General features: G+C 34.3%; 3 protein-coding genes across 11 annotated transcripts; 2 read left to right on the forward strand and 1 right to left on the reverse strand.

Moving 5' to 3' along the window:
• Window positions 1-322: 322 nt before the first annotated feature.
• On the forward strand, window positions 323-4368 carry LOC133794640 (ubiquitin-conjugating enzyme E2 34-like). 8 transcript variants are annotated; one of them, XM_062231975.1, is made up of 11 exons: window positions 376-477; window positions 763-867; window positions 1222-1357; window positions 1768-1822; window positions 2799-2837; window positions 2946-3009; window positions 3139-3200; window positions 3295-3334; window positions 3461-3488; window positions 3681-3772; window positions 3895-4368. In XM_062231975.1, the coding sequence occupies exons 3-11, from the start codon at window positions 1301-1303 to the stop codon at window positions 4160-4162; spliced, it is 705 nt and encodes a 234-aa protein (XP_062087959.1). In that variant the 5' UTR covers window positions 376-477; window positions 763-867; window positions 1222-1300; the 3' UTR covers window positions 4163-4368. The 8 variants fall into 8 exon arrangements, with proteins under 8 accessions (XP_062087958.1, XP_062087962.1, XP_062087964.1 ...); XM_062231977.1 differs by having other exon boundaries at window positions 763-853; XM_062231974.1 differs by lacking the exon at window positions 763-867 and having other exon boundaries at window positions 323-477.
• Window positions 4369-5222: 854 nt separating this feature from the next.
• LOC133794641 (uncharacterized) lies at window positions 5223-6858 on the forward strand. Of its 2 annotated transcripts, XM_062231982.1 has the most exons (3): window positions 5228-5821; window positions 5921-6013; window positions 6174-6858. In XM_062231982.1, exons 2-3 carry the CDS (start codon window positions 5927-5929, stop codon window positions 6591-6593), a joined length of 507 nt encoding a protein of 168 aa, XP_062087966.1. In that variant the 5' UTR covers window positions 5228-5821; window positions 5921-5926; the 3' UTR covers window positions 6594-6858. The 2 variants fall into 2 exon arrangements, with proteins under 2 accessions (XP_062087968.1, XP_062087966.1); XM_062231984.1 differs by having other exon boundaries at window positions 5223-6013.
• Window positions 6859-7702: 844 nt separating this feature from the next.
• On the reverse strand, window positions 7703-9485 carry LOC133794642 (RING-H2 finger protein ATL3). The gene has a single exon (XM_062231985.1). The coding sequence runs from the start codon at window positions 9134-9136 to the stop codon at window positions 8204-8206; it is 933 nt and encodes a 310-aa protein (XP_062087969.1). The 5' UTR covers window positions 9137-9485; the 3' UTR covers window positions 7703-8203.
• Between the last annotated feature and the right edge of the window lie 3374 nt (window positions 9486-12859).

Here is a 12859-nt window from a genome sequence, read left to right on the forward strand (position 1 = left end):
TTTTCGTATAAAACGATTTTTTTTTAAATTACCGTGTAAAATGTAATTTTCCCATATAGTAAATAAAAAAGATATTGTAATGAATTGTGTAAATATCCCTTAATATAATGGGTATAGACTGATGGATCAACCCAACCTAAATAAGGAGTTTAATTTGCAAAATTACCCCTTTTATCTTTGAATTGGTTAGGGCCCATAGTAATGGGGGCCTTCTAGAACAAGTAAAGTAAAATGGGCCTGCTGGTCTAGTTTTACCGACGTGAACCGTGAGCCAGCAGTGGTCGTCCAATGAGAATAATCTGCAAATAAAATTATTTATTTTTAAAAAAACGGAGAAATAAATAAATGGATGTCAGCCTTACGCATCAGAATACATATGCCATATATGTACGAACTACGCTATTTGTTTGATTTTTCTGACCAAAATATTATAATTTCATTCCAAATAAGTAGAATCTCACTGATTCCACACAACAGGTTCGTTCTCCATCTCCATCTCAATTTCCTTTTTCTTTTTCTTTTTTTCCCTAAAAAATGAAATTTGTTGTGTTTCTTTTTCTCTCCGATGCCGATTTTGCTTTCTCATTCTTTTTTGGTTGGGTTTGATCGCCCGAGAGGGTTATATTAATATATTTGATTTCTGATATGGTGGGTGTTTTGCTTTGAGTTTCGTGGTTTTGATTCTGGAGATAAATGGATTGATTTGCTTTTCTATATTATATGTATTTGTTAATTATTACTATTTTCAATTTTCTCATTTAGTCATTCAATTGAAGCATCATTCTGGGACTGTGACCAACGTTTATGCCTTTTGGACGACGATGATCGGATTAGGCTCTGAAAACTAGGATTGGTATTTAATTTAGGGTTTGTATTTCAATTGGAATTCATTACTATAACCCTCCATAGAATTGGAAGGGGTCTGTTTAGTTTCTGTGTTATTTTAATTATATTTACCTATATGTATTCTGATGGGTTCAGATTGGCATAACTGGCTTAAAACCCTAATTTGTCTTGCCCCTTAAATTTCCAGAGATTGTAATTTTCTGGTTGTGTTATTATTTGAAAAATGTATGATATAATAGTTGGAACGGGTATTTGATTGGTTGAGGATTGGGTCAAATTTCTGTTAAATTTTGTATTCCTTTAAACTGAGAGGTTCATTTTCCATTCATAGACACAGTCATCTCACTCTCATAGATTCTTACTTTTAAATGTCAGTGAGAAGAGCAGAGCAGCTAATAATTTAGCAGCAATTGGCAGTTCAATTTGTAAGGACTGTAAGCGTATAATCTGAGTGATGGCAGATAAATCATGTGTCAAGCGACTTCAGAAAGAATACAGAGCGCTCTGCAAAGTATGAATCTGATCACTGTTTAGTTTTCATCTGCTATCTGCTATCTGCTATACTGCTATAGTTATGTTATTTTATTATTCTGGCATTCTTTTATTAACTACATTTGCTTTCATGATGTTGGTCCTTCCGGATTTGCTTCTTATGCATATGTTGTGCTGTTGTCATCTTAACTACCCAGTACCAACAAATTTATTTAAGCTAGAAAGATACACTGTTAACTTCTCCATTTATTCACTTCCTTTTTAAAATTTATGCCTGTTACATTCTTCAGTTTATGAAATGGAAGACTGTACTTATTTCTTCAAATTTGTGTTTTTGACTTGTGGATTATGGTCAAGAAAATTTTCTTACATAAGTTTTTTTTTCACCCCCTTCGTTGGAAGCTTATTCAGTTGCTTGTAATTTAATAGGAACCAGTTTCCCATGTTGTCGCTCGCCCTTCCCCAAATGACATTCTCGAATGGCGTAAGTTTATATCAATCTGTTATGTTTCAAACTGTAGTGAAACTTGTTTTGCTATGTTGTCATCTGTTGAAGTGCTTCCTCTTTCTTGTCATGTTTCTGCTCTAACCAAATGTTTTAGATGGATAAGAAATCAGTCTGAATATTGATGTATGTTTTCCTAATATACATTGGCAAAATGTGGAAATTACAAGAATATTTAAGGAATTAATGCAATTATTAAATAGGATTGCTCAAATTGTCGATAAATAAAGATAATGCTAGCAGCTAGCTGAATAGCATGGATGGGAGCTGGCCAATTTGGCAACAATTTGGAGGTATCATCTAATCAAGTTGACATGGTTGTGATTTGTTTGCTCGTTCCAGCAACTGCATCTTGTTTATTTGAGTTTTGGGGGACTGTTTTTGTAGTACTTTTCTTTATATAATTAAAGACGTCCCTTCTATTCCTCAAATATTATAGGGTAGGTTGGGAGCCCAGTTTAAATAATAATAATTAAAGATTTCATATTCAGACAACTGCATTCTTCCATAGTAATGTTGTTAGATGTCATTCTATTTCATTAACAATAAGTTGTTGTTGACAGGAGCTTGCCAAATTAATACTTTGCATGCCTGATGCTAACTTGACTTGAATGGAATCTCAAATAATTTTTGAAATATTATTGGAAAAATGTAGTTGGTTGATCAACAAAGTAGCTGTATCTTGGATGCCAACTTAAAATGATTTACAACCAATGCCCATGAGCAAATGTATTTTTGCTTAATGCTGTTAAATATGCAATTTGCAATGGTAATATTGACTTTCTTGTAGATATTTCCCTGTGGCTTAATTCTAGTTGACATGTGAATTTGTATCTTTAACTTCATGTTTGTTAGTTTGGGACAGTTAATGCTTTTCTCTTTTACTTTTTAAGGTAAGCTATTTTTTAATGATTCATTAGTACTTTATCCATATTTTTGTTTCTCTATGATTCAGATTATGTGTTGGAGGGAAGTGAAGGAACACCTTTTGCAGGTTAGTCCCATGACAAAGTTTTCTGTTTTTTGAGGGTACTATCAGGATGATTTTCTTATTAACTTTACTAATTTATCTTCATACTGTATCTATACTCATCTCCATTAGGTGGATTTTACTATGGGAAGATCAAATTTCCTCCCGAGTATCCATATAAGCCTCCAGGAATCAGGTAATTTGCCTTCTAGATCCCTAACCTCTTCATGATATGTGCTGCCTAACCATTCACCCACATCATATTTGTGTAAAAAAGTTCAGTTTGGTGGTTTTTGACTTTTATCTATGTTTACCTATGCTGCAGCATGGTTACTCCTAATGGACGATTCATGACGCAGAGGAAATTATGCTTATCTATGAGTGATTGTGTGTTTTCTATTGCAGTATTTGAAGATGTTATTTTCTAGTTATACATATCATTGTTATCTGATCTTTCTGTTTTTGACCCTTTTTTTTTTAGTTCATCCGGAAAGTTGGAATCCTATGTGGTCCGTATCAAGGTAAGATGAGACCAGTTTCAGAGGCCTGTGTTTTATGTTATTTAATTTTCTAAACTGCTCAAAAGCTGCTAGGAAACAACTGTGGAGAATCTAATACCTCTTACATGTTCTCCTTAAAAAATGCAGCATACTTCAAGGACTTCTTTCGTTCATGGTAAGTTTGTTGTGGGTGGCTGTACAGTATTCTGGTTGATTTGTTGTTGTATCTTTACCTTTTTTTCATATTTGCTTGTGTTCAAATAGCTTTCAGATTCATACATATTACATTCTCTTCATGAATATGTTGCTAAAGCTACTTATATTTTTCATAAGCATGAATTTATATCATGATTATATTATTCTGCAGATGGACACTAGTCCTACTACTGGTAGTGTGAACACCACCACTGCAGAAAAACGGCGTTTAGCAGAAGCTTCCCTTGCTTTCAATTGTACGCAGTAAGTATCCTGGATGCACAGAAACTTTTACATATATGGGATTCACATGGATCTCTTTATCTTGTTTTTGAATTTGGGGTTGAATTGTATTTGGGCTGAGAATTTTTTTTTTTACAAAACAGTGCAACATTCCGGAAAATATTTCCTGAGTATGTGGAGAAGTTTAACCAGCAGCAGCAGCTTATTGCAGATCAAGCGTCCTCTGATGCATCTGTGCTAGAAAATTCAAAGCCCTTGTTAAAAAAGGATGATTCCAAGGGAGATGTGAAAAGAGAAGTTGTTCCGAACAATAGGAGGATAGAAAAAAAGCAGTCAATACCAACCTGGATGATGTTGCTGCTTGTTTCTATCTTTGGCCTTGTAATGGCTCTACCTCTGTTACAACTTTGATACCACAGATCACAAATGATAAAGATTATTGGGGTCAGTGGAGATCAGGCTAGGCTTTTGCATGTTAAAGAGACTAGTTCGAAATACTTCTAGTTTTGTGTTATATCTAACATGATTTGTATAGAGGAGACTCAGTTTGATCGTTTGTTGGTCAATGTTCCAACCTGACTTGCATGTGATATCTTAATCTAGTGGGAGTTTCTGTTTGCGAGTCTTTACTCGTTTTTTCTTTTCTTTAAATTTTGATTTTGTTTTTTTTATTTATTCATTAGATTATCAAGATGAACTTACTAAAGTGATCTTCAGCCATTAGGCCGTGATACCCTTTCTACTACTGCATGTTTTTCACTCCAAGCTGAAATTAGAGTAACATGTATGATCTGCGGTATTCTTTTAGCTCTGTATTTTTAAGCCAATACATATATTTGGTATTAATATTGACTACTTATGGTTAAATGTAAAGAACACCCACCAATTTCGAAATGTTTTACACACAACTTTTTCTCCGATGAAAATATGCGTGTAAAAGTTAAAATTATGTTGCCAAGGATTTCTTTTATGTAATCCATTCAACTTTGATGCTTTGAGTGTGGTCGGTGCTTATGCTTACTGTCCTTTCCAACTTAGTGGTGTCATGTTAATATTGCATAGTCTAATAATAATAATAGCAATAATAATAATAAGAGTAGTAACAAATCTATAGGAAATATTTCCTGGATTATAGGAATTAAAAACCAAGAACTCAGCTGAATATTATGTCATAAGCAACAAGACTTTGAGGTTGACTAACTGTATTGCATCTTTTTTTTTGTCGTGACTAACTGTATTGCATCTTAATCTTAAACCTATTGAAAAACAATTGGTCTCCGCAAAATGCGGCGGAGTCACCGGTCGCATACCTAATTTTTTAATAATAATAAATAAAGACATACTTAATTAGTACCTACGCTTTGCCATTCTTTTTCTTGGGATATAATTAACTTTTTCAACTTTTTGCATTTTATTTCTTTAACTCGTAACTTTCTCATTCCATTAGAAAAAAGTTAATTTGTTTGGACTCTGAAATGATCAATATACAAATCCTGGCTTAAGAGAGAAAGACTTTTTTCTTTGTGGTCACTGGGTTGCAGCATGACCTGTGTTTTTTGAAAGTTGATACCAAAGTTAAGGCAAAGTGTGGGGTTCCCCTGTTTTGTGGGGTTGATTAATGATGTGGGTAATTCCTCTCATATTAATTAATTCAATTAAATTGGTGATTCTTTTTTGTCTTTTAATTAAGTGCTCAGCCTTCCTCCTAGTGATCAATATCATGATTTGGGTGAACTTGTCTTTTTTTTGTTTTTTTTCCTCCCCTTTATTGAAGTTGGGGTCATTTGTCTAAATATATGTTGCTTAACACATTTGGTGAATTTAAAATATGATTACATGATTTGGTAGTATCATCTGTCTTTCCTTATTCCAAGGGTCATTCATTATATGAAGAAAGCTCAACATTGCCAAAATGTTCTCTCTGTCTCTGACTTGGTTTTCCATTGTGATAGTTGGTCTTTCCTTTTCTGATGCTTAAATACACATTCATGGCATTAAATTCACAATCACAATAGCAGAACGAGAAGGATTTGGCTGACGAGGCTGGCTATCTTCTTGTCCCTCTGATCAGTTAAGTTAATTCCTCAAACATTTCCATAATGCCTTCTTCTGCTTCTTTTCCAAGCTATTAAAGCATAGTTCATTCTCATATTGGTACCTCTGTTTCAGGCAACTATGAAGAAAAAATCTCCAGTGTACCCAAAAAATGAGACAAATGATTACAATAGTGATGAATATGATCCTCATGCGGAGTTTTCTCAGGTAATAATAACACATGACTGATTATTAACATTTCTCATTGCACTTTCATTTTCAATAAGAAAAAATTTCTCTTGGTTTTCTTGAGGGTCTTCTTTCTTAACTGTAGACAAGTCAGTATCGTTCATTGCTCATGTTATCTTGTTTAAACTTTGATGATCAGTTTCTCGAAGAAGCGAAACTCAATGTAAACTTTAACTTTGAGATCTCATCAGCCAATAATAAAGAAGAAGCTGGAAAGAGAGAACCGGAGCAAGGGAAGAATAAGAAGAAGAAGAAGAAAGCATGGAAAACGTTTCTTTTGCCATGGTGGAAAGGTGAGAAAAAGAGCAAGTCTCACACGGAACAAGTGACCAATTCTCGTGTTCCCAATACAAAACGGGGTTATGCATCTGGTCCAGTTTATAGCTGTGGAATGGCTACAACAGATAACAGGCCTCGGCGTCCGACCTCTGGACCAATTGCTAGTCTTTTCAATCCCACGAGGAGAGCAGACACTGAGGTACCCTATTCGTGTCTTGACCAGCTTGGCTGCAGCACTGCTTCTACCTACGGCTACGGGCCTGTTTATAAGGTATCATAGTATTGCAGCACCACCGCACCAATGGTGGTTTAGGCCATCTCAAGGAGCGTTCATTTGATGGAACAGTAGAACATGTTAACAACTGCTTTCTGAATTTTGAACCGTGGCTGGGATTGTAATGCAGTTGAACATGTTAATTTGGAAGACAGGCACTAATAAGTGGATTTGGTTGTTTATATGAATCATTAGAGTTTTGATTAAACCTTGTGTTTTTTCTGATTTCGTGTGTCCTTGATGCATATATAAAATCTAGATATGGTTTTTTAGCTTGAAATTCTTTTCACAAGTGAACTGAGTGTGCTTCTGCATGGTTTTTAATCTTCCGTGTTTGAGTTACTATTTGGATATGGTACCTGACTATCGATACTTTCAGGAAAAATTGGAGTCTGCAATCTGCATATACTTTCAAACCAAATGAAAAAGACTTCCCATCAAATCAAAATCTATTGTCTTAAAATTTTCTTTTAATTTCAATGTGAAAAGCAATCATGTTTTAATTTTCGCACAGAGGAAGAAAAAAATTATACGAAAATCTCAACCACTTAGTGACTTTGAGTAAGCTTTGGGAAAGACATCACTATCATTTCCTTGCTCGATTTTCAAAAGAGGAACTTACCCCAGTTCTGCATACATTTTTTATATCATTCAACTTTAATCAACAACCTCGATTGCCATGCTTGACACATGTTTTAGCTTTTTCAATGGTAAAGGTGTCCTTTAGTTGGTGACTTGGTATCAAGTCAGAAAGAACCACTGAAGTTGAAATCACAAGTGCATGTAATGTTGTTTATTAAAGGAGAGACATGAGGTCTTTGTATGCATATATTTATCCAAAAGGGCCACTAGTGCTGACTAGCTAGTACCATTTTGGAGTAAACAAAGGGTCAAGGAAATAAGATAATAAGAGTAAACTAACTCTTTCTTTACGTCAATAAATATATATCATAAATGGGAAGGGACCTTTCCTATTGCCAGAAGAAGGCACTGCAGAATTTCATTCCCAAAACCTTGGGGAGATTACCATTGGAAGAACACCGAAACATATAGATTTTAGAGGCTAAGGCACTTGACAAGTTTTTAAGCACAGTAATGTAATGATAATCAAAATATGGCTGAAACTAAATTGTGTCCAATAACGAACAAATGGGAAAATCAAACCCCATATATAACTTAAGAATTTTAACAAACCAACTATTTTTCGCTTTCTCAATATACATTCATTTCAAACAATTGTTGTGATGTGAATCTATTTTCAAGGAAAAAATAAATAAAAATGTACAAATTACTTGTATAGAAGGCAGGCAGTCCACAAAGGGCTGCTTTTTCTTTTTTGAGATGTCTCAAGCTCAAACGCTACTTAATCTTCTGAAGAACAAAACGACATTGAGCAAAATAACATTTTTTTTTGCTTTTCAATTTTGCCCATTTTCAAAGAGCTCTGGATGGTAGATTTGAAAATTAATTATCAGACACTCTGAGACAACAAATTTTCTCGTCTCTGGGATCATTTTCTTCTGGTATTCTTCATCACAGTTCCAATATCAAATATGTGTACACATATTTTGGCTTGAATAGTAAATTCAAACACCCACTATCTCAAAAACGACATTCTAACTCTGTCCTCTGCTTCCTTGCTCAAGGTCACCAGAACTGGGACTCACCCTTTTATCCCTACTAAGAAGCCTTTTTAATGACCTTAGTCTCGTCGGTACAGGCGACTTCAATTCGTCCTCCATCACTATCCTACTACCCGAAGGAGCTACTGACGTCGTTTGGGAGCTCTCACTCGGTATGTCAATTACCAAAACACCCTCTGGCCTACTTGCAGCCACTGAAGACGACGATGGAGTTGAAGATAACGATGATGAAGAAGGTGATGCAGAAGGTTGTGAAGAAGGACCCTCTTCCAAACTAGTGCTGCCAGAGCTCACCTGGGTTTGGTTCCCCCAAAACAAAACGTTGGTGGGGAAATTCGGAAACTCTGTTGACACAGAAGCTAAATCCTCCAATGGTGTCCGTACACTCTCTTCCCTTGACAAACTCGAGAACTCAGAGGAGCTTTCTTGAGCTACTGAGTTTCTGCAAATTGGGCAAGTGGAGTGAGACTGGAACCACATGTCTATACAATCCACGTGGAAGCCATGGTTGCATTTGGGAAGAAGCCTCGCTTTTTCGCCCTGGGCGAGGTCGGAGAGGCAAACCGCGCATTCGAGACCATCTTTGAAGTCTTCAGGGTGAAACACCAGTACGGGAATGGACTGGAGAATAGAGGTGTCGAGCCCTCTTCGTAGAGTGACGATATTCGGGTCTTGGCCCGGAGCAAAGACGAAGCGTCGGCGCCTGCGTCGATTGCTGCTCTGTTGACCGGACGACGCCGCATCTTCCTCAATGCGCCACCAGAACCATTTAGCGTAGAGATGGAGAAAAATCACGAACACAACCACAACGAAGAACACTATGATGGCTACAACCATGATCTTCCCAGTTAGCTCTACCGCTTTTGAATCATCCAATGTTCGATCAATCCGAGTCGGCTCTGTCATTTTTTTTTTGTAATTACCCAGATGAAATAAAAAAATGATCTTGCAATGAAATGACAAGTTTAGAAAAAATTTCTCTGAAAATGAAGATAGCCCAGATGGAAATTAGCTTCGCACTCCGAAACCCAGTATTTGGTTTGTAGCTTTTGTGCGAGATTCTTCAACTAAAGTTGGGACAAAAATGTGAAGAAGATGTAGAGAAAGTGTTTAAGGAGAAAAAGTTGGACTTGTTCTTTGGGGAAGGAATGGGGGGTGGGAAGGATCTTGTAGCCCAAATTTGAAATGGATGGGAGACGTAAGGGAGAGAGTTCAAAGAAGCAAATTAGAGATGCCTCTCTCTTGGTGGTGAGGATTCAAAGACTTGACTTTCTTGGAGGAGAGATAGGGTGAAAAATATGACCTTTTTTGTTTGGGGTCTAAATGTGACATTGGAATAAGACTTCAAAACTCCCAAAGTCTTTTTCTCAATTTTCTCCCATTTTTCTTCTAGTGCTCCTCTTTTGACGCCTATTATGGCTTTTTAATTTTCTCTTTTATAGGATTAATTTTGGTTTAATACGCAAGTTAACACGCTGATATGAATCACGTAACTTAATTCATCAAATACGGCGACATGAAAATTACATGTATGGATTTTTAATCTTGTGGCCAAAATGAAGAATATATGCTTAATAGAGTTCATTAAAGTGGTCAAATAGATATGCATTGACTAGTTTCATAAAAGAAGGTCGACGTATAGGTCTAAATTTTGGTAATTTGGTACACTTTAATGGTTCATTTCACCGCCCCCACTCCACTTCTTTATCATCCATATATATTCGAATCTGTAACTTCATACTTTTTTTTTTATGAACGAAACTTCATTTACACATAGAAATTCTGATGTACACATACAAAGATAGCTAACCAAATTAGTGACAATATTTAAACAAGTACTCTGACTTTTCAATGGCACTGGAAGATTCAAAATTTTCTAGTCAATTGAAAAATCAAACAATAGTGCTCCACTTGTGACATGTTCAAGGAATCTAGTGGGAAGATAGAAAGAAATAAGGACCATTTGATCAGACTCTTCTAGGAACATATAAAATCCAATGTTTTTGTGAATCCTCCTTAAAACGCTACCACCAAATGGGAGTTAGGTGGGAGACAAAGGTAATGGTTGATATATTTTTTTTTTTGACAAGCTTGAGATCTGACTTTCTAGTTTAACTCAATGAATTCTTACCCCTTATTTTTTCCCCCAACTTTTTGAATGAATAGTCAAGTTGAGTTGGGGTGGGGGGTCTCTGTTGTGTAAAATAAACTGCCAAAACGACTTTTTTTTTGGGTCATAAAATTCCTCTACACGACTTAACTCAACATTGGTGGACAACCATCTTCATCCAAAACCCTTTCTTAAGAGTTACAATTTACAGTGCAGGGTAACACTGGGGTCTGCTGATTTTAAACTTCAGATGATAAGGATTTGGAGTGATTAACTTCAATATGATTACATTATTTGAAAAAGTTACCAGTAGTGGGGGCCAAGCCTAGGCAGCAGCAGGCCCAGCATTGAAGCATAGTCATGTGGGTTATGTTTTAAATACCTTTATTAATATTTTTCTTCAAAAAAAAAAAAAAAAAACTCAAATCCCAATAGAGCTAGCACCTAATCACCACCTGCTTTTGATTTAGGAGTCAAGTAAAATCTGACTTCAATTTTATGTTTGTTGAACTTTTTGTCCCATGTTTTATTTTATATTAATTGGAGCTGTCCCTAATCCATCTTTAAAATTTGAAACTAGGTTTTTTATTTAAGATTGCAAAATCCTTCTTTTAAAACAATGCTGCAGCTCTAATTCATAATATATATTAACCATTGATCTGTGTGTCCTCAGCATGCCTGCTGAAACATCTCAGCTGATATACTCATTTACCTAAAATTTGGGCTTTGATTTATACAAAGTGGGAGCTCAAAGTCAATAATACCAGCTTGGACAAAATGATTAAAATTGAATGATTTCCATGTTCATCATGACCATTGATGATATTCCTTCCCTGTGGTTTAAAGGGCTTAAAGAGCACTAAACCACACTGGATTAAGCAATAAGTGGCTATTATGCTAAACATATTTTGTTTGTATAATTGTTCTTATGAAGATATGGAGATGGAGTTCACTTCAACAGTTTTCACATAATGCAATTAGAATTAGCCTCTCCATCTAGCTAGCTCCTACTCCCATGGGCCGAAAGGTTCTCTCTTTCATAGATTAGGGTCCACTTAGAATTATTAATTAGGTGAACTTTTATTGGTGTGTTGGATTAATTAACCTTTCAAGAAAAAAAAATTATCTGGAAATATAAAAAAGGAATACATAATAACTTGAGTTGGAAAATACTTGAAATATGTACTGTATGATCATTATTCTTGGTGGTATTTTCTTTTGTAGCAATAATGAAACTATTTTGTGGTAATAATGGGATTTTACTCATTTGGTATCATATGTTTTTGCAAAATATTATTTTGGTATTCTCTGTTTTCAATAATACTTATATAGTACCTGTATTTTAAAATTATACATATTTGATACCTTATACTCAGATTTGATAGATAAAATTTTGTCAATATGATCAAACTGTCATCAGTTATATGTAATTAAGTAATTAAATTTAAATTTAGAACTTACATAATTGACAGCAGTTTGATTAAATTGGTAAAATTTTATTAATTAAATTTGAGTTTAGAGTAACAAATATGTAGGATTTTAAAATACAGGTACCATATGAGCATTATTGAAAACAGAGAGTATCAAAATGATACTTTGCAAAAACACAAGTACCAAATATATAGCATTCTTGGTGGTATTTTATTTTGTAGCAATAATGAAACTATTTTGTGGTAATAATATATGGGGTTTTTTATACTATTTTTGGCCAACTGTTAGCAACAATGATGATCGTTAGTCTTGCATTATTAATTTTGTTTTGGGTAATCACACACTGTTGTTATGTAGTTCTATTATATTAACAAGATCATTCATTATTCATTGTATAATTGAATTGGTGTGAAATTTTTTGAAGTGGTTGTGTGGTAGATGGTAGGTGATCACACGTACGAAACAATGCCATTATCAGTATTTTAGGGTTGAAATGATTTTCTCTTTCCAATATTAATAATTTTATAAGATCGTCATAATTATTATAAGATACATTTGCGATAACTTGAACTCTACGTTACTCATTCACTAAAGCTCAAATATTTATATTAGTTTCAAGTCACAATAAATTATCGTAATCGTTACGAATTAAAGTCACTAGTGATTGCGTTCAAAAAAGTAAGTTATATGTAGCATAAAACACTCCCAATTAGATCCATCTCTTGTTAGAGAAATTTACATAAATATACACATTTCACCCAAAATTTAATTTTGAGAATTTACTCATATCTTTTATTTTTGTAAAGTATAGTTTTGGTAATTTTATTTTAGGTATTTTGTATTTTTAAATTATATATATTTAATACTCTAGATTAATATTTGGTAAATAAATTTTTGTCAATATGATCAAATTGTAACCAGTTATATGTAATTAAATTTAAATTCAAAACTTATATAATTGAAAACAATTTAATTAAATTTGTAAAATTTGATTAATTAAATTTGAGATTAGATACCAAATATGTATGATTTTGAAATATTGGTATACGCCAAATAAATAATCCAAAATTTGAATCATCTTTATTGTT

The sequence above is a fragment of the Humulus lupulus genome, chromosome 8, assembly GCF_963169125.1.
Source record: "Humulus lupulus chromosome 8, drHumLupu1.1, whole genome shotgun sequence".
Classification (NCBI taxonomy): Eukaryota; Viridiplantae; Streptophyta; class Magnoliopsida; order Rosales; family Cannabaceae; genus Humulus; species Humulus lupulus.

Bases quoted from the DNA above. Each gene is read 5' to 3' on its own strand.
- LOC133794640 (XM_062231974.1), top strand. From the start codon at position 1,301: ATGGCAGATAAATCATGTGTCAAGCGACTTCAGAAAGAATACAGAGCG. The intron at 2,838-2,945 runs GTTAGTCCCATG...CATCTCCATTAG, and splicing joins TGAAGGAACACCTTTTGCAG to GTGGATTTTACTATGGGAAG. The intron at 3,201-3,294 runs GTGTGTTTTCTA...TTTTTTTTTTAG, and splicing joins ATGCTTATCTATGAGTGATT to TTCATCCGGAAAGTTGGAAT.
- LOC133794641 (XM_062231984.1), top strand. From the start codon at position 5,927: ATGAAGAAAAAATCTCCAGTGTACCCAAAAAATGAGACAAATGATTAC. The intron at 6,014-6,173 runs GTAATAATAACA...TTTGATGATCAG, and splicing joins CTCATGCGGAGTTTTCTCAG to TTTCTCGAAGAAGCGAAACT.
- LOC133794642 (XM_062231985.1), bottom strand. From the start codon at position 9,136: ATGACAGAGCCGACTCGGATTGATCGAACATTGGATGATTCAAAAGCG.